The 23,406-nt window shown below is 45.2% G+C and overlaps 1 protein-coding gene across 1 annotated transcript in view; it reads left to right on the top strand.

Moving 5' to 3' along the window:
• Window positions 1-23,406, top strand: part of DOCK2 (dedicator of cytokinesis 2) — a 536,841-nt gene that overhangs the window by 486,237 nt on the left and 27,198 nt on the right. The window contains exon 42 of the mRNA XM_060240619.1: window positions 6,457-6,538. Within this exon, the coding sequence (XP_060096602.1) occupies window positions 6,457-6,538 (82 nt within the window). The remainder of the gene's footprint in view (window positions 1-6,456; window positions 6,539-23,406) is intronic.

Raw genomic sequence — 23,406 nt, 5'->3', positions numbered from 1 at the left:
GGGATGGGGTCTGGGTGTGCTGGGGGCAGGACCCATATTTTTTCTTTCCCTGTTCTGTCTGTCTGTCTGTCTGTCTGTCTGTCTGTCTGTCTGTCTATCTATCTATCTATCTATCTATCTATCTATCTATCTATCTATCTATCTATCTATCTATCTATCTATCTATCTATCTATCTATCTATCTATCTACCTACCTACCTATCTACCTACCTACCTACCTACCTACCTACCTACCTACCTACCTATCTATCGATGGTGGCTCAGTGGTAGAGCATCTGCTTGGTAGGCAGAAGTTCCCAGGTTCAATCCCTGGCATCTCCAAAAAGGGTCCAGGCAAGTAGGCGTGAAAAACCTCAGCTTGAGACCCTGGAGAGCCGCTTCCAGCCTGAGAAGACAATACTGACTTTGATGGACCAAGGGTCTGATTCAGTATAAGGCAGCTTCATATGTTCATATCTATCTATCTATCTATCTATCTATCTATCTATCTATCTATCTATCTATCTATCTATCTATCTATCTATCTATCTATCATCTTTTCTTTCCCTGTTCTTTCTATCCCCATATTTTTTCTTTCCCTGTTCTGCCCCCAGTATGACATCTAGGTTCTAGCAAAGCCTGGACTACTCATGTCTCACATTATGACTGGTTCCACACTGCCAGCTCAGGGCAACAGCTTGCCAACCTGGAAGTGAGCCGGGAGCACCTTGGAGCATGCAGATGGTGCACAGCATGGCCCACCCCTGGAACAGGGAAAGGCCGAGGGCACCCTGGAGGAGCTTCCAGAGCACCCCGGCTCCTCAGGTGTTTCTAGGGCACTTTCCAGCCATCCAATTGGCTGGCAAGGTGCTGCAGAAGCGCCTCAGCGATTAGGTACCACTTTGGACACGGTACCTCTTTGAGCCGGCTGCAGGTCAGGTAGGGATGGGTTGAGGGCAGGAGTGGGATGGCAAGCAGATGGGCACATTTGGAACGAATGCACTTTTTTTTTGTCTACTCGCCTGCCGTCCCTGGGGCAACTTAAACTGCCTGTCTGGCACCAGCCTATCAGTCACATTTTGCATCAGCTAACAAAATACAACTGAAGCACGATTTGGATTTTTGGAGTCTATATAATAAGCGATAAGGTAAATTATGATAGTGCCGAAACACAGAAGGGAGGCGAAGGTTTGTACAGGAGACTGAAGAAAAAGTTTTAGACTCTACTGTATGATGCAGGTCGCGTTGCTTTCTCAGTCCTATTTATGCCTGATTCCAGAGCTCCGGTAGACAGACTATAGTTGAAAGCACTGAAAGCAGTATAATAGAGACATTGCTCCTCTCGGCGTACATAAACGTTTCTTTTGTCCTGCTACAAACCCTATAGAACTTGTTTACAAGAGACAAGAAGATGACATACACACACACACACACCTTGGGCAATTATGCTTATACTTACCTTTTGACACTCTGGAAAGAACTGGTTGTGTGCAGCCTAAGAGAGGAGGGATTTTTGACAGGATGATAAATACTTATGGCTTATAGTGTTACATGGAACAGCTCTGTTAAAAATTGTGGTAGTACTTGTTGCTGAAGGCCTTTGCAGAGAATGATGTGAACCAGCTCATTATCACGTTTACTGCTGCAGAACGAATCAATAAAACAATTGAATGTGTTTCCCCCAGTATAGGTGGATACCCCTCTGTGTGCTGTTATTTAACAGTACGTCACACAGAAATTACATAGCCCCTGACCACAATCTATTCTATCGGCAGAGTACTTAGGGCTGCTTTATGAAATGTAAAAAGCAGCTTGTTTCACCATGAGATCCCATTTTTCCATATTCAAGTGTTTATGCTGAAATGCATCGCATGTATTGTCAAGCTCGTGTTTGCTCCATAGAGGCTTTATTTTTAAAACGTGAGTCATATTCTATGCCAAAATGGCATCTGAAGCAACAGTAACCATAACAACAGTAAAATCCCATAAACCAGTGGTCCCCAAAGTGACATGACATCCATTGGTGTGTTTCCTGGCATCCACTTGAAGGATCGTAAATGAAACTGTGTGTGTGTGTGTGTGTGTGTGGAATAAAACAAACAGCTCTGGGTCACTCTCTATCAGCTGACTGACTTACAAAGCACTAAGCTCACCCCAGGCAGGCACATCACAACTATGCTCTCGTTTTGATGATATACGTAGATTTTCTTACGTCTCTGGGGTTGCAGCTTCTGTAAAAAGAGCCCACCCTCCCCTTTGTTTTGAAACAGAAATCAAACAGCATCTCTTCCTAAAGCAAAGGGTCAATCTCAGCTTTCCTCCATGCCCTTGAAGCAGGAGGTACTTCAAAGAGCATAGGAAGCATCATCTTGGTTGTCTACATTCAGTAGCAGCTGCCTCCATCATGGGACAAAATCACGATTTGGTGATCGGTCCCAGGGCCATGGCAGCTATTTTGTGGTGGCGTCCATGATCCTTCCTCGAAATTCAAGACGCGTCCTAAAACTTTAGGAAGTTCAGTTCCGCATTAGAATCACCATACCTTCTAAAACATTCCAAGCATTAAGCCTGGTCGGTAAACCAGCAGACGCTAAAATCTGTCGCTCGTCAAAAAAGATAAAGCACCATTCTAATAATAGCAGAATTCAGTTTAAAGTAGGTTCATGACCTTTGCAGCTTCCTTGTTTTAAGTTTTCACACAATGGTCGTTTTCGCACTCGCCTCCAGCCGGCGCGACCCCCCTCTTCACCGCGCAGGATCTGCGCGGATTTCGCACTAAATGCCGCGGAGCAGCCTTTTGCGCCGGAAACTCCCGTCGCAAAAGCCGCTCAAATGTAAATCGCCAAAAAGCAGTTTGGCGTTTGCGCGGCGTTTGCGACGGGAGTTTCCGGCGCAAAAGGCTGCTCCGCGGCATTTAGTGCGAAATCCGCGCAAATCCTGCGCGGTGAAGAGGGGGGTCGCGCCGGCTGGAGGTGAGTGCGAAAACGACCAATGACAAAATAACATCAAGGAAGTGACCAAGCTGATATAAAACTTCCCTTGAAGTGACTGTTGATGCCAATACAGAAAGAAACCCTTGTTCCAGGCCAACTTCCATAAATTAAGGGATATTGTCAATCGATTTCTGATCAAAAGGAATGTGGGGGAACATACAGGTAATAACTTTCTTTGAGATATGCAAATCCAGCCTGTTTAGGGCTTGCTTAATGCTCGTTATAGTTGCTTTAGATTTCCCCCCCCACCCACCACTTTGTAAGATTGCTGCGGCCACTTTATGTTCTTGTTTTCTTCAGTCGTCTTCTAGCGATTATAGTTTTGAACGGAAAGAACATGAAACAGGTTATCTTTCCTAAGCATTGTGCTGTTTATTCAATAGGATGGTATTTTTGGATCCCGATTGTTAAAGGCCAAAATCCCATTGTAAGGGGGGCATAGAAAGCTTTGAAAACCTTACATTTTCTTTTATAAGAACGTTTAAATCAGCTTGTCAAAATATCATCTCTGCCTCCATTTTTCCGGCCCCAGCACTCAAGCAAAAAAGCAGTTAAGAACCATGCTCTTATTGTTCTGAATTCACCTTTCACCTTCCCTTTCTTCTGGGCTTCTTGTTCTGGGAACAAAAGTCGCTGCACAGACGCACGATAGCCTATTCAAAGCTAGTCAGGCTTGTCTTTCCTATAGGATGCAATTTGGAATGGCATTGTAGTAACCAAACACATTTCCTTATGTTTTGTATAGGAAGAGGCGATGCTTATGCCTATTATAAAGACAGAGCACTTCTTTAAGTTTAACTGAGGACCAAACTAGACGTTGCAACACCCAACACCCATAGGTCCAACCTGTGGATGCCAACATGATTTTAGAGAATGCCTTGCAGCTGCTTTGGCACTCAAAAAGGCATGTGGGGGAGGACTATGATAATCTCTTCCTACTGCAACCCTCACAACATTTAGAAATCTCAGAAAAGCTGACATGGCATTCCAGTAGGCTCCCATTAAGACAATGATTAGATTTATTCAGTTAGCTTCAACAGATATAGAGCATCAGCTTCTCCATGATTATTCATTCAAAAGATTACTGGGAAAAATGCAGCTGGAAAGGGCATGCTATACAGGAAGAGGGGTCTCACTGTTTTCTTCTGCTGTTTTACTGGGTTCAATGGCCTCCTGGAGGTGTTGTTTGGAGGAAACAAAAGGCAACCAACAGGCCTGGTTGCAGTGAATGAAATTGCAACTCTTGGGACCATTTTAAGTCAGAAAAATGGCATGCTGGGAGAATCAACCCCCCTCCCTCTGTTCCATCTCCGACAAGCAGTAAATAAAACATTTCAGAGAATTATTCACAGATTTCATTTTTTTTTTCAATTAGCTTGGCTCTGACTTTTTTTTTTTTTAAAAAGAGAACCAGTTTGGTGTAGTGGTTAAGTGTGCAGACTCTTATCTGGGAGAACCAGGTTTGATTCCCCACTCCTCCACTTGCAGCTGCTGGAATGGCCTTAGGTCTGCCATAGCTCTCGCAGGAGTTGTCCTTGAAAGGGCAGCTGCTGTGAGAGTCTTCTCAGCCCCACCCACCTCACAGGGTGTCTGTTGTGGGGGAGGGAGATAAAGGAGATTGTGAGCCGCTCTGAGACTCTTGAGTGGAGGGCGGAATATAAATCCAATGTCTTCTTCTTCTAGAATGTATTCTAGAATCTGTTCCTACCTCCCAGAAGCAAATGTGTTCCCGTTTTGGATCTCATATCTTCTGGCTACATTTCTAAGGTTTGGGAAGCACCTCTTTTCTCCAAAGGACAGCACAAAACTACATTGGCAAATTAGTTTGGCAAGGGAACAAAGGTGATTTAAACAAATACACAAAGGCTGTGATCATACACACTAAATAATAAACTTTCAATCCACTTTCAGCGCACTTTCCAAGTTCACACAGTTGTGAAGTGCATTAAAAGTGGATTGAAAGTGCATTATTTAGTGTGTGTGACTGCAGCCAAAGGGTGATAACAGATGGTATTTTAAGCCACCCTGGGGACAGATCAAAAAAGGCAAAATACCAGAGAAATGGGACTGGATTGTAAAAGTTATGACGTGGAGTGAAATGGACAAGTTAATAAGAACTTTAAGAGACTATAATTTAGAGGTATTTTAAGATGGAGTGGAAGAAGTTCAGAAGATATGTAGAAAAAGAATGGAAAATGAAAGGACATTGGACAATTTTTGATAATGATTAAGTATAAGTGGGAGGCGGATATGAATTTTGGTTCTTATTAATTAGGGGTACCTTTTATAATGATGTTTTGAATATAGTACACCGGCGGGGGTCAAGTAATGGGGGGAGGGGGAGGTAGAAAGTAATATATGGGATAGAGAAAAAAAGTAGTTATTAATGATATAAGAAATTGAATATATTGCCATATGTTACTAATAAAATTGTTTGAAAACAAAAAAAAAAAAAGGCACATCCTGCCTGCCATCCCCGTTCCAACAGCAGCCTGCCCGGGCCGGATCAAAGCCACCTCAGAAAGGCAACACTTACACTGCTTTGAGCTGCTTCCCTGGCTGTTTGGAAGGCTGGGAAGCACCTGGGGAGCACCTGAGAGGTGTATGAGCACTCTGGAAGCTTCTCCAGGGTGCGCGCAGCCCGTCCCTGTTGAATGGTAATATTCCCAGTGCAACTGATGAAGAATTTTCTCTCAACTGTCAGTTTCACTGGAGATTGAGGAAGAATCGCACTGCTACAGGACCAACCCTAAATCAGACTTTTCCCTGCAGCCGCTGTGGCCGGACCTGCCTGTCCCACATTGGTCTTGTCAGCCACCAGCGAGCCTGCAGCAAACGTGGACTATTGCACCCTTCTTAAATCTTCGTTCGCGAAGCCAAGCCGAGAGAGAGAGAGAGAGAGAGAACAAGGGTGACTAGGAAGGAACTCTGAAGCGATTGTAATGTTCTCCCTCCTCACACCCCTACCGGGAGTAGAAATTACAATGTGAAAAGGGCATTTCCCGGGCATATACAATTCTAGGAAAGTAGGATGGTTTGAAGATCAAAATCTGCTTGAGATAGAACAGATCTATTCATAGGAGAAAAATAGGTAGAAGTATTTAAATAAATAAATATTATTTTAAATTTATCTTCCTGCATGCCTGCTAGTTAATTTAAAACTAAATACAAGCATATTTAAATGCATACCAATAGCGCGGGGTGGGGGGGGGGAAGGGGAGGGAATCGAAATTGCTTTCAGTGGCAATGTGAAATCAGTTTGCATTAATTATGACATTTTAAGCCGAAAGACAAAATTAATCAAGGTGCTTTTTCAGAAATACACACTTTTCTTAACCCACAGTATAAAGCTAGGTAGCTAGTGTTAAATTTGTGTCATATTGGGGGGGAGGGGTGTCTTTTGTTTTTCAGACTACGGAACATTTCCCATAACTGTGGCAAAAAATATTCTGTAATGTTAAGGCCTTAACAAGCCTGGTTTTAGACATACAGTGCTTCACAGTGCAGCCAGTTTTGGAAGAACATCCTCGATTCAAAAACAAGCCCGTGCCTGATCAGATCATCAAGTAAGCTTTTTTCTTTCACATTATTGCTTTATATAAGTCAAAGTGTTATGTGCAGTGCAATTCTTTGCGTGTCTGCTAAGAAGCAAGTTCCAATGATATATACTAGGTATGTATCCTATGAGGCAGCGAAAGAATACAGAGACAGCAATATATAGTGGTCAGCATCAGCCTACTTATCTGGGAAGCTGTCACGTTCTCAGGGTGCAGGCAGGCAAGAGTCCAAAGCCAGTCCAAGGTCAAACTCCAGGATGTCAAGCAGGAGCCATTCACTAATGCAGAATCACAAACCGGAATCAGAAGTCAATGTCCAAAAGCCAAAAGGTCAGGGTGCCAAGGAAATCAAGCAGGTCAGGATCAGGAAGGAGTGTGGATGCAAGCCAGATAATAGACTTGTTGCTTCCACAAGGTTGCCAGGTCCTGGGTGGGAGCTATATGGGAGTCTCAATCAGCCTGCTACCTGGGTGGCAGTGTCTCTGCTAGAACTCAGGGCTGAGAGATCTGAAGCGGCATGCCTCATGTCTTTGCTCTGAAAGTTCTTTCCGGAGCCTGCTTCGAACTCTTGAGATGGGAGGAGGAGAGCTTGGAGGAGATTGATCATCAACAGCTGACACTGGTGCCTGGAGAGTGATTGATGGGCCAGCTGCTGTTTGTTCAGCTGAGGAACTGGCTGGCAACTCTTCCAGGTCTGTTAACCCTTCCAGCTCCTCCTCGTCAGGGGTCATGAGAGAAGTCTACATTAAAGCCCCCAGTCTACAAAGGAAATATGTTGGGTGAACTTGGTCTGAAACACACACTCAGCGTAATCCACCTCACTGCTTTGTTATCCCTCGTCTAAATAGTTCACATTGTTTTCCTACTGAGAAAGACTGGATCGTAAAGACATGGAGAAAAGGTAGAGGCAAAACCCAGTTGCATCCAGGAGAGCCCTGGCATAAGAAGCCAACAAAACATTGTCTATTAGCACATGATAAACTTTACCTATCAAGGTTCCAAAAGAATGGGCTTGGCAGGGACTTAGAGAAAATCATAAGGATTTTAAAACTCACAACACAAGTGAAAGGAGACGACCAACACAGGGGTTTTAGTGAAGGAAAGCAGACAGCAGAGGCTCACCTGGGAAGGCCAGATCAAATGGAGCTGAAGGTGTTGGGCTTCAGGTGCCTATGTATCAATGCCCATAGTTCGGGCAATAAGGAAGAGCTTGAGCTTCTAAAGCAGACAGAGGAATACGATTTAGTAGGCATTATAAAGACTTGGTGTAATGATTCCCATGACAGGAATGTAATTGTTGATGGATATGAAATGTTCAAGAAACAAATGAAAGGTTTGAAGAGGAGGTGGAGTATAGCTGTATGTGAGGAGAGGTTTTGCTTGTCAGGAAATACTGGAGAAGGTGGATGGCAGCCCAGTGGAAAGTATCTGTGTGAGGAGAAGGGTAGAAAGGACAAACAGGATTGTGGCTGGAGTCTGCTGCAGGCTGCCCGCCCAGGGTGAGGAGGTGGAGGCTGCGCTCCTTAAGCAGCTTGACAATGTGTCCCGGCAATGTGATCTGTTAGTTATGGGTGACTTCAGCTTCCCTGATGTGTGCTGGGAGACAAACCCTGCTAAGTATTCAGAGTCGCATAATTTCCTGACTTGCCTGGCTGACAACTTCCTTTTAAAACAACGAGTAAGCTGAGAGGCTTAATATTGGCCAACGGGCAGAGTTGGTAGATGGAGTGAAGGTGGTTGGGAACTTAGGGAGGAATGAACAGGTTGGCCTAGAATTCCTATTGCAGGGAAGTTTGTATCCGGATGTGCATGTTAGATTTTAGAAGGGCAGACTTTAATGAACTCAGAGGCATCATGAGTGTCATTTCATGGACAAGAATGCTGGAAGGAAAAAGAGAAAGGGAAGGGTGGGCTCTCCTAAAACAAGAGCTCCTGCAAGCTTAAACCATCACTATTCCAAGAAGAAGAAGAAGAATTGCAGATTTATACCCCACCCTTCTCTCTGAATCAGAGACTCAGAGCGGCTCACAATCTCCTTTACCTTCCTCCCCCGCAACAGACACCCTGTGAGGTAGATGAAGATATTGGATTTATATCTCGCCCTCCACTCCAAAGAGTCTCAGAGCGGCTCACAATCTCCTTTATCTTCCTCTTCCACAACAGACACCCTGTGAGGTAGATGAAGATATTGGATTTATATCCTGCCCTCCACTCCGAAGAGTCTCAGAGTGGCTCACAATCTCCTTTACCTTCCTCCCCCACAACAGACACCCTGTGAGGTAGATGAAGATATTGGATTTATATCCCGCCCTCCACTCCAAAGAGTCTTAGAGCGGCTCACAATCTCCTTTACCTTCCTCCCCCACAACAGACACCCTGTGAGGTAGATGAAGATATTGGATTTATATCCCGCCCTCCACTCCGAAGAGTCTTAGAGCGGCTCACAATCTCCTTTACCTTCCTCCCCCACAACAGACACCCTGTGAGGTAGATGAAGATATTGGATTTATATCCCTCCCTCCACTCTGAAGAGTCTCAGAGCGGCTCACAATCTCCTTTACCTTCCTCCCCCCCACAACAGACACCCTGTGAGGTGGGTGGGGCTAAGAGAGCTCTTACAGCAGCTGCCCTTTCAAGGACAACCTCTGCCAGGGCTATGGCTAACCCAAGGCCATTCCAGCAGGTGCAAGTGGAGGAGTGGGGAATCAAACACGGTTTTCCCAGATAAGAGTCTGCACACTTAACCACTACACCAAACTGGCTCTCCAAGATGGGAAACATGGTAGGGGATCCAAGAAGCCAATGCAGATGAACAGGGAACTCTGAACAGCTAAGGAAGAAAAAGAAAATGTTCAAGAAACAGAGGTAAATACATAAGGAAAGTATCTGAAGTTTGATAGGCAGTGTAGGTTAGCCATCAGAGAGGCCAAAACTTAGAGTGAGCTGAGGTTAGCCAGGGAGTCTTGCTGAAAGAAAAAATGCCTCAGCTATGTAAGGAGCAAACACAAGGTTAAAGAGGTGATAGGCCCACTGTTGGGTGAAAATGGAGGCACTCTGACAAAGTAAAATAGGCTCAATGCCTATTTTGTCTCAGTTTTTCCCCTGAAAATGAGAACAGGCTTATCTAGAGATGGTAATAGGCAAGGGATAATGTCTGCCCTGCTGGTTGACGTGGATAGAGAGGTTGATGAGAAGTTCCTGGCTGCACTGGCTGAGTACAGATCCCCAGAGCTGGATGATGTTCACGCAAGAATGCTCAAAGAACTTTCTAGAGGGCTTGCAGAGCCATTGTTCGCAATCTTCAAGATCTCTTGGAGGATGGGAGATGTGCCACAAGACTGGAGAAGGGCAGATGTTATCCTAGTCATCAAAAAAGGGAGGAAAGATGACTCGGGAAACTACAGGTCAGTCAACATGATTTCTGTCCTGAGAAAGAAACCGGAGCAGATTTTAAAAGGATCAATTCCCTAGCATTATCAATAACGCTACTACTAATAATAGCAAAAGTAACAACAGCAATAATGTAAAATCAAATTAAAATAATATTTTAGTCTATCAACTGTGTTCTTTAATGATCATTTACAAACCTTAAGTTCTAAAAAGCTGCCGAATCAAAACGCAGGTGGAAAGGAACACAACGGAAGAGATTTCTTTTAAGTCAGTCGTGTTTTAAAACTATAAGCATAAGGCATATTTCCCAGTGGCATCCAATACCTAATTTCAAGATTCTTGCATGATGAGATACACAAATAACTTTCCTAATAAGGGACACCTTGAAAGCACAACACTGTAGAACTCTTTATAGCTGTCCTTCCATCTGTCATGCTGTCGCTAAGTTTATTTTTTCCCCATCATTAGGGGAAAAAACCTGCTGCTGAAACACCAATTTGGTTAATGCTGCCAAATGCATCGGATAGAAGAGAAGGCTAATTCAAATGTAATGCAATAGATACTGTCCATTAGGCAGAACCTTTTGAGCCGTTGTTTCCTTCAGTCACTTGTACTGAAAAGGGAAGGAAGCAAGCGTATCATGAGGCCAACTCTGGAGGTGACTGAAAAATAAAGGCGACATCAGTCAGTAAGCTCTCAAAGAATGGTTTGGTGGGTTCTGGATTATTTAAGGAAGATGGAATTCTCATCTTTCCTCTTGAACCTTCTGATGCTCTATTGTCACTGTCTGATTGGCAGTGCCTCATTTCTACTTGGTATTCCAAGTAATGTTTGGCTCCCTTGTTTCTTTCTCATTCTACATCAAAGCTTTTGCCAAATCTCGCCGCTGCTCCTTTGTCAGAACTTCAAAGTTCCTCCTTTATATCAACATTTTGGCCCCCTCCCAGCCGAGTGGCTTCCGCCGCTGAGGCTGGGGGCCATTTTTTGCCTCCCCGGATGGAAGGAGACAGTTGATACAATCCAGAGGAAGGGGGTGGTGAGCGCTCTTAAAAGGGGCGGCCCCGCCCCCTCCAACGCAGTTGTAAAAAGTTTGTCGGCCCACCCGCCCACCCATCATGCAGTGCAGGCAAAGGCTGGTTGCCTGTTATAGGGGCTGGGTAGGAATTTTTCGCTCCCTGACAATTGGCTGGTCCCAGGGAGTGTTTTTGCCTACCCTGTACTGCGGGTAATGGATGCTGGCAATTGGATTGGCGGTGCCGTTTAATTATTTGGTCACTGGCTGTTTTGTTGAGAATATGTTGGGGTTCGGTGAGCTCCTGTGGCACCACCATTTTGGTGAATGGCCTCCCTGGGCGATCGTTAAGCTGTACGGCCCAAGGTCGGCTCCGGGGAGGCTGGGGGATCCCGTCACATGGAGAGCGTCCACATTCCGGGCTGCACGGCTTTGGGGATGGTGGAGCTTTGTGAGCGGGATCGCGTTGCCGGGCCGGCCGGGTCTGTGCCGTAGTGTTGGCTTACACCTGGGGCTTAGGGGGCTCACCCGTTTTCGGGTCAAGAAGGTGGTCCGGTTTGACCCCTGGCTTGATCTGTCCCCCATTGTTTCTTCCCTCGCCATTTAAGTCAATAAAGAGGCCCTTTACTCCACGTCTGTGTCTGTCTCGTCATTCTGACGGGGGGGGGGGCAAATTTTGTTCAAGGCCCATTCATGCTGATCTGTTGCCTGCTACTGCAACCTTCGCACTTGCTCTATACAAATAGATTATTTGTTTATAGTTATTTAATAGTGTTCTGAATTTTAGATTAAAAAAAAAAAAAAGCTGTGAATTTTGAATGCTGTGGTTTTACATGTTGTTGACCTGTAATGGAACCTGCCCTAAGCCTGCTTGCTGGAAGGTGGGATACAAATAAAAAATCACAGAAGCCACAGTCTTCTTGTCACTAATCACTAACGTAGTTTGTCTGTTTATAATGTATTATCCTGCCCTGCGGAATTCAAAGGAGACTGACTGGTTCCTCAGCTAGCCAATTTCATTACAAAGGGAAGTGTACGTCTCTTTTCTTTTCTTTTTAAGTGCCTCCATAAAACAACGTATTAGAATAAAGTTTTCTATAAGTATTTTGAAAGTTCCAACGATGCTCTGCACGATCAGGATAAATGATGTGGTGTTTGTCGCAGGTGCCGAGGACACTGAGCTCAAATTAAAAATCTATTTGCTGCAGCTGTGCTTCAAATAAGCATTCTTCTTTCTAGTCCTAAGCTACGGCCTTCAACAGGAAGCACTGACGAGAACACAATCTGTGTGCCCAGCTCCTTCACCTTCTGACCCAGAGCCACATAGTCTTTTCTAATACGTTCAGGGCTATGGGCAGTATCATTCGTTCCCATGTGGATCAGCAAGAAAGGATAGTAATCTGTGGACTTGATAAGTCTTCCAATCCTTTCTGTCACATGCTGGATTCATGCACCCGGCAGACAGCAGACCTCTCAGGATGACAAGTCCGGTTGGCACACTTTGGGCTCCACCCCTCTGAGCAAGGAGTCTCCAATCACCACCACCTTCCTCTCCCTATATTGGGGAGCAGAAGCTCCAGGCTTCTTATCCACAGGATCCTGAGAAACTTTCTTCAAGCTTTGTGGAGGCTGGGGAAGTAGCCCTCGTTCCAGTGGTTCAGAATTAGTTACGGTGGGGAGATCCTGGAACCTATTGCTGAGCAGCAGAGGCTCAGAACATCTCCTGATTCTCTTTCTCCTTCAGGTTACATTTTCCAGGAACCCTCCTCCTGTGCTGGGTTCTCTTCTAATTGCTGAGATACCACTTCCTCTCCCTCCTCTTGTCCTTTCAAGAGCGCCTCATGTGTTTTTTCAAAAAAATCCTCACCTTCCTTTATACACTGCAGTGTAGACAATTGTGCCTCAGTTCCTGTATCTTCTTCCTCCAGCAGGGCCACTAACTTACACTTGCTGCACGTGTAATTCATGCTACTCTCAGGTAGAATACAAACATCCCATAGTCTTTACACATCACAGCCTCTGCTCCCTCACCAGCCATGCTGCTGCAATCTATATCAAAATTTTCTTTATCTTCACTTCTCTTTAAATCTCACTACCAGCAGCCACTTGGAACTACTTGTGAGTAAGTACCTGCCTTTCTACAGAACCCCCAAGCTAGACCCCCAGGCTAAGAGCCACAGGCCAGGAGCCTCTAGCAAGGATGAGCCTTGCAAATTAAAGGCTCAAGTCCTCACCCACCTCTGACTCAACAGCCAGAGCAACAGCAGAGGGTGGGGCCAGCAACTACCCTCAGACAAATAAACTCTCCACACTCAGCAACAGCTACACAAAAGACACACAAAAGCCATCAGAAACCCATCTCCAGCAGGCACCAAGCACTCACACAATTCCCTTCCACAGTAACCCTAGGTAATGCTCCCCAGCAGTTTTAGAAAAGCAAATCAACTCTAACTCACCTTTCCAGCAGCTCTGTTCTAGATCCAAGCACCTTCCTCTACTGCAGCTGAGCCACTTCAGATCCACTTCTAGATCCAAGCACCTTCCTCTACTGCAGCTGAGCCTTAGTAGTTACAGTTGTTGTGGTAGGCTACTTGTTTAAAGGGACTGCACAAGAAAGCCAGAAAACAGGGAGCAGCCTGCCAGGGATTGGGGCTGAGTGCCGCTTCAACAGAGGAAGCCCCCATCCAACACCTGGTGATCCAGGAGAATCCAGGCACTCACCCACCCTCCCCCTGTTGCCTGAAGATGCCCCAACACTCAGATCTCCCAGCAGGAATTCACTCAGGAGGCTGTTAGAGGAGGAGAGGATGACAGCAGAGAGGGGATAGCCAGCTAAGGTGAAGAAGATGGCCATGGGCTGCAGTGGCTGTACTGTGACCAGGCTCACCCCAGAAACCCAGGATGGGGGCAAGGAGATGACACTGACAGGGGAGGAGGCTGTTCCAGCCTGGGGACCACATGGATTGGGTGTCCTCTGGCAGCAAAGCTGGGCCTGCAGGAAGCTCAACCCCACCCACACGGTCCCACAGACTTCCTTGCCAGCACCACCTCCCTGCCCTGGGCTCCTCGGGTAGGCCCAGCTGCTGTATTGCTGCAATAGCCAACAGTTTCCTGACAGCTTGCCACAGCGATCTCCATTTCCCAGCTTCCTTCCATGGAAGCTGGAAACAGCTAAGTGGCAGGGAGTGAGAACATACAGCAAAAGCAGCTTACCCCATCTTCCTTGCTGCAAGATAACTATGAAACTAAATATAGATTCAGGTGAGTAGCCATGTTGGTCCGAAACAGCGGAACAATTTTCAAGTCTAGTGGCATCTTTAAGACCAACAAAATAAAAATTTGTTTGGTATTAAAGGTTCTACTGAACTCAAACTTTGGTCTGTGAAACTGAATGTCCATTCACACAGTTGCTAAAGCCTACAAGAAGTTTGGAGCTTTCTCAGTCATGCCATTAATTCACGAGGGCATTTAAAGACTCTGGGAAAATGTAAATGGACCTGTCCTTTTCGCCCGTCTCTGCTATCGTAGATAGTGGTTTCACACAAGCAGCTAGAGTTTCTTCAGTTATCTGTTGATAAGACCCAGCAGAAGAACATTCTCATGCCGTTACTCTGAGTATTTGTTTTTTGCATGCCTCCAGTTTAAAGTGACCCCAAAAACGCTGGTTGTTGTGGATTTATACAAGGCCATCCATTGTGCTTTGGAGAGTGAGTTGAGATTGCACAATAATCTTAAACTTTCCGAGGAAATGATATCTGTAAAGGAGATATGCGCTGCTTTAAAGTTTGGAAGAACGTGAAACAATTCAGGATGTTTTACTGTGGAGATTATCAGAACTGGCCTGACCATTTGGTGAACCTAGACAATCTCCTAGGGCTGCAGAGTAGGCACTAGTTTGAAGGGTGCCAAAAAGCCCCTCACTGAACTGCCCTTCTTCCTCCTCTCCTCCAGATCTCTCATCACCTTTGTTCTTGTGCTGCCAAGAGGCTCGTGCTCCCTGCATCTGCATGTCCATTGGGGCTGGTGGGAGCATGGCAGAAGGGAAGGGAAGAAGAGAGGGACACAATTGGTGTGCCTGCCCACTGGCTGAGACTGCAACATGTCAGTGTTTTTCAAGTGGCATCCCAGGCCCATACCCATTCTCGCAGCTAGGCTACTGAAGATGACTCTGTTGGAAGGGAAGTTTTCAGCAGTAGCTCAGAAGTCCTTTTCTCCCTTTCTCACAATACAAGAGCTCGTGGGCATTCGATGAAATTGCTGAGCAGTCGGGTTAGATCGGATAAAAGGAGGTACTTCTTCACCCAAAGGGTGATTAACATGTGGAATTCACTGCCACAGGAGGCGGTGGCAGCTACAGGCATAGCCAGCTTCACGAGGGGGTTAGATAAAAATATGGAGCAGAGGTCTATCAGTGGATATATATATTTATATATATATAAATTATTGGCCACTGTGTGATACAGAGTGTTGGACTGGCTGGGCTGTTGGCCTGATCCAACATGGTTTCTCTTATGTTCTTATGTGACACAGAGTGTTGGACTGGATGGGCCATTGGCCTGATCCAACATGGCTTCTCTTTTGTTCTTATGTGACACGGAGTGTTGGACTGGATGGGCCGTTGGCCTGATCCAACATGGCTTCTCTTATGTTCTTATGTGACACAGAGTGTTGGACTGGATGGGCCGTTGGCCTGATCCAACATGGCTTCTCTTATGTTCTTATGTGACACAGAGTGTTGGACTGGATGGGCCGTTGGCCTGATCCAACATGGCTTCTCTTATGTTCTTATGTGACACAGAGTGTTGGACTGGATGGGCCGTTGGCCTGATCCAACATGGCTTCTCTTATGTTCTTATGTGACACAGAGTGTTGGACTGGATGGGCCATTGGCCTGATCCAACATGGCTTCTCTTTTGTTCTTATGTGACACGGAGTGTTGGACTGGATGGGCCGTTGGCCTGATCCAACATGGCTTCTCTTATGTTCTTATGTGACACAGAGTGTTGGACTGGATGGGCCGTTGGCCTGATCCAACATGGCTTCTCTTATGTTCTTATGTGACACAGAGTGTTGGACTGGATGGGCCGTTGGCCTGATCCAACATGGCTTCTCTTATGTTCTTATGTGACACAGAGTGTTGGACTGGATGGGCCGTTGGCCTGATCCAACATGGCTTCTCTTATGTTCTTATGTGACACAGAGTGTTGGACTGGATGGGCCGCTGGCCTGATCCAACATGGCTTCTCTTATGTTATTATGTGACACAGAGTGTTGGACTGGATGGGCCATTGGCCTGATCCAACAGGGCTTCTCTTATGTTCTTATGTGACACAGAGTGTTGGACTGGATGGGCCGCTGGCCTGATCCAACATGGCTTCTCTTATGTTATTATGTGACACAGAGTGTTGGACTGGATGGGCCATTGGCCTGATCCAACAGGGCTTCTCTTATGTTCTTATGTGACACAGAGTGTTGGACTGGATGGGCCATTGGCCTGATCCAACAGGGCTTCTCTTATGCTCTTATGTGACACAGAGTGTTGGACTGGATGGGCCATTGGCCTGATCCAACAGGGCTTCTCTTATGCTCTTATGTGACACAGAGTGTTGGACTGGATGGGCCGTTGGCCTGATCCAACATGGCTTCTCTTTTGTTCTTATGTGACACAGAGTGTTGGACTGGATGGGCCGTTGGCCTGATCCAACATGGCTTCTCTTATGTTCTTATGTGACACAGAGTGTTGGACTGGATGGGCCGTTGGCCTGATCCAACATGGCTTCTCTTATGTTCTTATGTGACACAGAGTGTTGGACTGGATGGGCCGTTGGCCTGATCCAACATGGCTTCCCTAATGTTCTTATGTTCTCTTGGGAGGCATATCAATTAGTCAACAACATACTTGAAGCCAATCATGACTGGGTGTGGAAGACCCTTCCTACCATCTCTCTCTCTCACACTTATTTATTTATTATTTTCAATTTATAGCCCACCTTTTCCCAAATGGGCTCAGAGCGGGTAACAACAGTCAACAATACAAGGTTAATATCAGATACATATAATAAGACAATATGCAATCTTAAAAAAACAGTGCAACAGTCTAAAAACAAACTCCAATTCTGTAGTTGGCGGTATCAATTGCCTCCACTCTTTCCATACATCCCCCAGCCGGTATAAGATAAATGGGTCGAAAGAGTTATTTCATCGGGGTCCCTGCGGCAGAATAACAAAATGTCCACCTCCTCAGTTTAACGCCTGGTGGAACAGTTCTGCCTTACAGGCCCTGCAGAACTGCAACAGTCTTAATGGGAGCTTGTTCCACCAGGTAGGGGCCAGGACAGAGAATGTCCTGGCCTGGGTTGAGGCTAAGTGGACTTCTTTTGGGCCAGGGATTACCAGCAGATGTTGATCCAGGCTCTCCGGCGGGGGGGGGGGAGTATATGGGAAGAAGCGGTATCAGATTTCACCTTGGAGAAGCTCCCACATTGGGGCAGAGGGCAGGGAAGAGGGATGGGGACTTTAGACTTGTGCTTGAATTGATGAGTGATGAATGTTCCAAGGAATTCGGCAGCCTTGCCTTTAAGACGCTAGTGTTTGCCCTCACATTAAATATGGATTTTGAAGCTGCATATACATAGACAATATCTTGCCCTATGGGGGATTTTGCAATTACATGTCTCAGCTGTAGAACACAGCTAGACACTGTTAAATTTTTGCTCTCCCCTCCTCCACAGTAGGAAATATTTATAATTCCTATTTAATTTAATTTCTTAGTTATAATAATGGTTATGAAACTGTCCTCAGTGATGTTCTGTATTCTCATTTGTCCCGATAGGACTATGTTTCCTCAGTTAATGAAGATGACTGTATTGACTCTAAGCAAACGAGTAAGAGTGTGCAAAATAGTCTGTCTATAAACTAAAGAAAACTTAAAAAAAACAGTGCATTATTAAACAATATTCAGACAATAAACAGGGAGCCGTAAAAATATTTAATAATAAATTTCAAACAGAACAGCTGTATAGGCCAACATGATTTTAATTTTAACTCTTTTTCCAAAGGATGTAGCATTCCAGTTCAGCTAATGCAGTTGGATCTGAAACAGTCACCATCTTTTTTCTTCATCTTTTGTCTTCGGTGCAGTCTCATGTTGGGACCACACCTGTACAGGCTGGCTGCTGACAAGATTTTTCCAGCTAAAAACTATCTGGGGGACCCCCTCCACCTCTGGAGCTGATGTTAATAGCTTCTCCTGCCCAGACCATTGCATGCTCCAGAGGCAGGCGTCCTCCCCCTTATGACTCCTTCTCCCTCAGTTAACTTTCCAGTCTAGCTGTGTTTTTTCAATATTTGCTCTTTCTGAATTTGGTGTTATTTTTGCATCTTGGAGGGTTCTTCACTTCTGACTTTAACTTTCCCCCCCTCCTTTTTGACACAATTTTCTCTGTGAGATGACTCTTTGGGGTTTTTTTAGGGGGGGGGGTTGCATTTTTTGTGTGTGTATTTATGCTCCCATGCCTGGAAGTCATGGTGACCTCTGGCAACTCGTACTGGTCATGGAGGACATTCAGAGAAGTTGCTTGAAAGCCTGCCCCCATCTCCCAACTCTGGTATTCTTTGGAGATCTCCCATCTACTTGCCAGGATCTACCCTGATTAGTTTCCAAGATCTGATGATCTGATGAGACTGGGCTTGCCTGAGCTGGGCTGAATTTACTCTCATTGACCTGCCCTTTGGTTCCCCAGCTGCTGTTGCATTTGCTTCCCAACATGACTTCCATGGCACTTTTCAAGAAGTGTACTAAATGCACAGCAAAATGACCCACAGTGATAAGCATGAACTTTATCTCATATGTCTGGGAGAACCATATAATGTGGTCACTTGCAAAATTTGCCAGGGCTTTACCTGAAAGGTGCATTCAGATAGGGTGTCCTGATGGAAGGCTGTGCTATGGGAAAACACTTTGTCTGCCTTGAGCTCATCCAAGTCAGTTCCAGGATTGCCCTTCTCAAACCAGTCAACCTCATTGGTTCACTTCCCTCTTCACTGGTTATTGAGGACATCCAGGTGTGTCACAGACCTGATCGACACTCTTGTCCAGCTGATAGAGGGAGTTGATGTTTGGATTTGTTAGGCAGGAAACTATATTCTTCTGCAGTCCTGAATTTTAGAATCGCAAATTGCCAAATGATTATGGGTGGCTACCTTTCTGTGGGAGAACCTTTCACAATATCTGGACACTCTTTCTGAAGAACCAAAATCTTTGGTCAAGTTGATCCAGTCTGAAGCAGTTAGACTTTCCAAACAGGAGATAAATGCAGGCAAACATGCGGCTGATGTGATAGCAAGGTCCGTGGCCTCGGCCGTTGTCCTGAAAAAAAAAAAAAAAACATTCCTGGCAGCATATGTCTGCCCTCCCTCTGGAGATACACTGTAAAGTTGAGGACCTCCCCTTCGAGGGATCTAGCCTTTTCTCTCACACAACCAAAAAAGAATAGACAAACTGCAAAATCCTTGAAGGTATTTTCTTCACCTTCTGCCTCACAGCAGCACTTCACTCCACGGCATCATGGGTTCACTGCCCCTTTTTACAAGGGCCAAAGGCATCATCAGCAACAGGCACCCTACCGGTATTCTCAGCATCAGTATCAGCCATCCTCCTTCCAAAGGAGAGAGAGTGCTATGAGACTTAGGTCTGCAAGCCTAATAGGGAGCAGAGTCACCAGTTGCCAGAGTTCTGACTATCCATTCAGATGCCCACAGAACATCCCAGTTTCCGGGATAGGTTGGCCAGTTTTTACGGTGCATGGCATTCCATTTGTTCTGATATTTGTGTTTTTTCTGTTGTTTATAATGGTTACACTATTGAGTTCACCTCACATCTTCCACGTCTCCCTGCTTCAGCAGAGGTGGATAACCCTTATCCTGAGCTCCAACTTCAACTGAATGAGCTCCTACGGAAAGTTGCAGTTGAGAAGTTTCCCATGGGCCTGCAGTCAAGGGTTTTTCACTCTGGGTTCTTCCTTGTCCATAAAAAAAAGATGGTCATAGGCCAATCCTTGATTTGAGAAAATTAAATAAGTCTTCTTAGAATGGTTTCTCTTTGAGTTTCTCACTCCCAACTCCTGGTTTGCCATTCTAGCCCTTAGAGATGCTATTTTCACATTGATATTCACCCACACACAGAAAGCACCTTCACTTCAGGCAAGGCTGAGAAAGTTTTCAGTACTCTGACCTCCCATTTGGCCTTGCTACCACTCCCTGTGTATTTACTAAATGTGTGGTGGTAGTCATGGCTCATTTAGGAATAGGGATTGTACAATCTTTCCCTACCTGGATGATTTGCTTGTTATAGCCCCCTCCCAAGAGTTCCTGAGAGTGCACTTAGATGTGATCTCTACTTGCATAAGATTGGGTTTAGCGGTCAACTGGGAGAAATCTCAGAGCCTTTTGTATGAAAATGCTGTTATTCCAGATCTTTAGAGCAAGGTGAAAAACTGCTACGTACTCTTTAAATAGCCACAACGGCAAGTAATAAACTCCTGGTCTTAATTAGCAGCAAGGTAGCAAAAAAGAAGGCAGGAGGACATTTTTCTCTTCTTGTTGGTGAAGACTGTTGGTGGGGGTGTAAGAAGAAACAGCAATCTTCACTCCTCGGACATTTGACTGTTTGAATTTATTTATTTATTTAATGGACTTATATCCCGCCCTTCTCACCGAAGTGTCTCAGGGCGGCTGGGTTTACTGGGCTGTACATGCTCCTTTTGTTTGTTTCGGGGACGTTGTCCCACAGCCTGACTTGAGAAAAGACTTTGACACTTAATGAGCATTCCTCCCTCATCACCAAGCCGGTATGGAGTTTTAATGACTTGACTGTTTGCTCATAGGACTCACTGTCCATTGCAGTGAAGCACATGCTTTGTTTTAATCTGATTCCTTTTTATAATAAATTGTTGTTGGACTTTATTTGAAGACTCAAGTGTAGAACAGCATCATTTGTATGTGCCTTTCCCCGCCTAGAATCGAATCCTAGACCAGAGGGGGTGGATTTTTCTGAAGGAGCAACCTTCTGTAGTCAAAATAGACTGGACTTTGTTAGCCTGGAATCATGAACAGCTTTAATTGCAGAGGGAAGACCCTGAACCACACACCTTGCCACCATGTTCAATTTATTGGAGCATCCCTAGATGCTGCAAGTGAAGGCCTTCCTACCCTCAGATCAGGGCAAGACTATTACCCCTATAGCCTATATTTTTCTATGGAAGAGTTGGCAGTCAGTTAAATCTACCCAACACCTATTAGGTCTTATGACATCTACCACAGCTGTCATTCCACTAGTTAGACAACATATGCATACTCTCCTTTGGTTCACGAAAAAAGTATGACCCTGTGAAGCATACCCTTCGGCACTGTTTCTCCATTCCTAGGTCAATTTTGAGATCTCTTAGCTGGTAGACAGAGAATGCCAGTCTTTTCACAGGAATCCATTTGGAGTCTTGGGTCCCATAGATAACCCTGACCACTGATGCCTCCTTAACAGATTGGGGTGGCCACTGTGAAGGGTTTTTGCCTCAAGGCAGGTGGTCAGCACTCAGTAGAGGACTTCACACTAACATTCTCCAGCTGTCTGCAGTTAGATTCGCCCTTACCTCTTTTGCAGATATGACAGAAATGAAGGGGGAGGAAGGAGCTGCTCAGCTAAGAAAAAAAGGGGAAGTGAGGAACCATAAAAGGAGGCTTATCAACCAGGTCGGTGATACTCTCAAGGCCCACAGGCTCTGGGGATCCCTGTTTTGTTACAGCTTATTTTCCCTTTTCGTACACATGTATTCCTGAGTGTGGGTGCTGAATTAATAGAAGCCCGAATTAAATTGATACCAATGGGCAATAAGTCATGCCAAAGGAGAAAAGGGCAGCTCTACTATCAGTCAACTCACTAAGAGGGATTCAAGCAAGACCATTTCCAGCAAGAAGTCTGGAGCCTTCTCCCAGATAACTTGATCTCAGCTAACAATCCAGATTTCCAAAACAAATGTCCTTATTCCAGCAATTTACTCAGAATCCAAATGACCAGACAGGAAGGTCCCAACTCTTCCTCTATCGTGATAAGCACCCAACTATAGATCTAATTAATAATATCCACAAGGGAACATGCGCAAAAGGAAAACTCCCATCTACCAAATAGACAAAGGGCTTTACAGTCTTGCTCATCCTCTAAAGATTGGATTTTTATTATTCCCACAATCCGATGCCAATGCCCCTTCCTCATATCCCAGACAAAAAGGTACAAAATCCCTCAGTCCCAATTTCTGTAGATGGTTTTGGATTTATCCTGTTACCCCAGCCTTATGGTTGGCCCCTCATCTCTAAAATGTCAACTCTTCACTCCATGGACCTGCCACTGCGCTTCTCTCCCTCCACCTAGTCAGTTTCAGCTTCCAAAGCGGCTTCTTCACCTCATATGACAACACCCTTCCCCTGCTTCTCTTCAAGAACAGGCTTATATGGATTTGTAGAAAAGTGGTTTCTGTTATTAGGTTATTTGTCTGCTCCCAACGTGGTTCCTAAAAATCTGGTCCATATGAACTTGCTTAATAACTGACATTAAAAAGATTGTGTGATATGTTCCAAAAGCAAAATTGTTTGTATGCTGGTTGTTTTAAATTCTTCGTTATGATCCACTTCTGTAGTACAACATAATAGAGAAGTGTTTTTGTGTGACATTCTATGCATCTTATATGTTCAGTATCTTACTTATCACAAGGTTGTACAATACTGCTATGTTCTTGTTTTGGATATATACTGTAATAAACTCAATAAAACTTTTTTAATGTATTGGGGGAGGCATAGGGAGCAGGAAGCAGGAGAAGAAGAAGAAGATACTGGATTTATATCCCGCCCTCCACTCCGAAGAGTCTCTGAGCGGCTCACAATCTCCTTTACCTTCCTCCCTCACAACAGACACCCTGTGAGGTGGGTGGGGCTGGAGAGGGCTCTCACAGCAGCTGCCCTTTCAAGGACAACCTCTGCCAGAGCTATGGCTGACCCAAGGCCATTTCAGCAGGTGCAAGTGGAGGAGTGGGGAATCAAATCTGGTTCTCCCAGATAAGACTTAACCACTACACCACACAATCTCCTTTACCTTCCTTCACCCCACAACAGACACTCTGTGAGGTAGGTGGGGCTGAGAGAGCTCTTACAGCAGCTGCCCTTTCAAGGACAACTCCTACGAAAGCTATGGCTGACCCAAGGCCATTCCAGCAGGTGCAAGTGGAGGAGTGGGGAATCAAACTCGATTCTCCCAGATAAGAGTCCGTGAACCACTACACCAAACTGGCTCTCTACCACATGTCTTAATCCTTCTGAGTTCACTACACATACTGCAAATGCACTATTGCACCATTGGTGCCTTTGTTTTGCCATTGATAGCTTTCTTGAAAAGAGAGATTCATTTCTATAAGCAAAACTTTATGAAGCC

The sequence above is a fragment of the Heteronotia binoei genome, chromosome 5 (genome assembly GCF_032191835.1).
Source record: "Heteronotia binoei isolate CCM8104 ecotype False Entrance Well chromosome 5, APGP_CSIRO_Hbin_v1, whole genome shotgun sequence".
NCBI lineage: Eukaryota > Metazoa > Chordata > Lepidosauria > Squamata > Gekkonidae > Heteronotia > Heteronotia binoei.
Note: the sequence above shows the minus strand (reverse complement) of the source record. Positions and strands in the feature narration are given on the sequence as shown.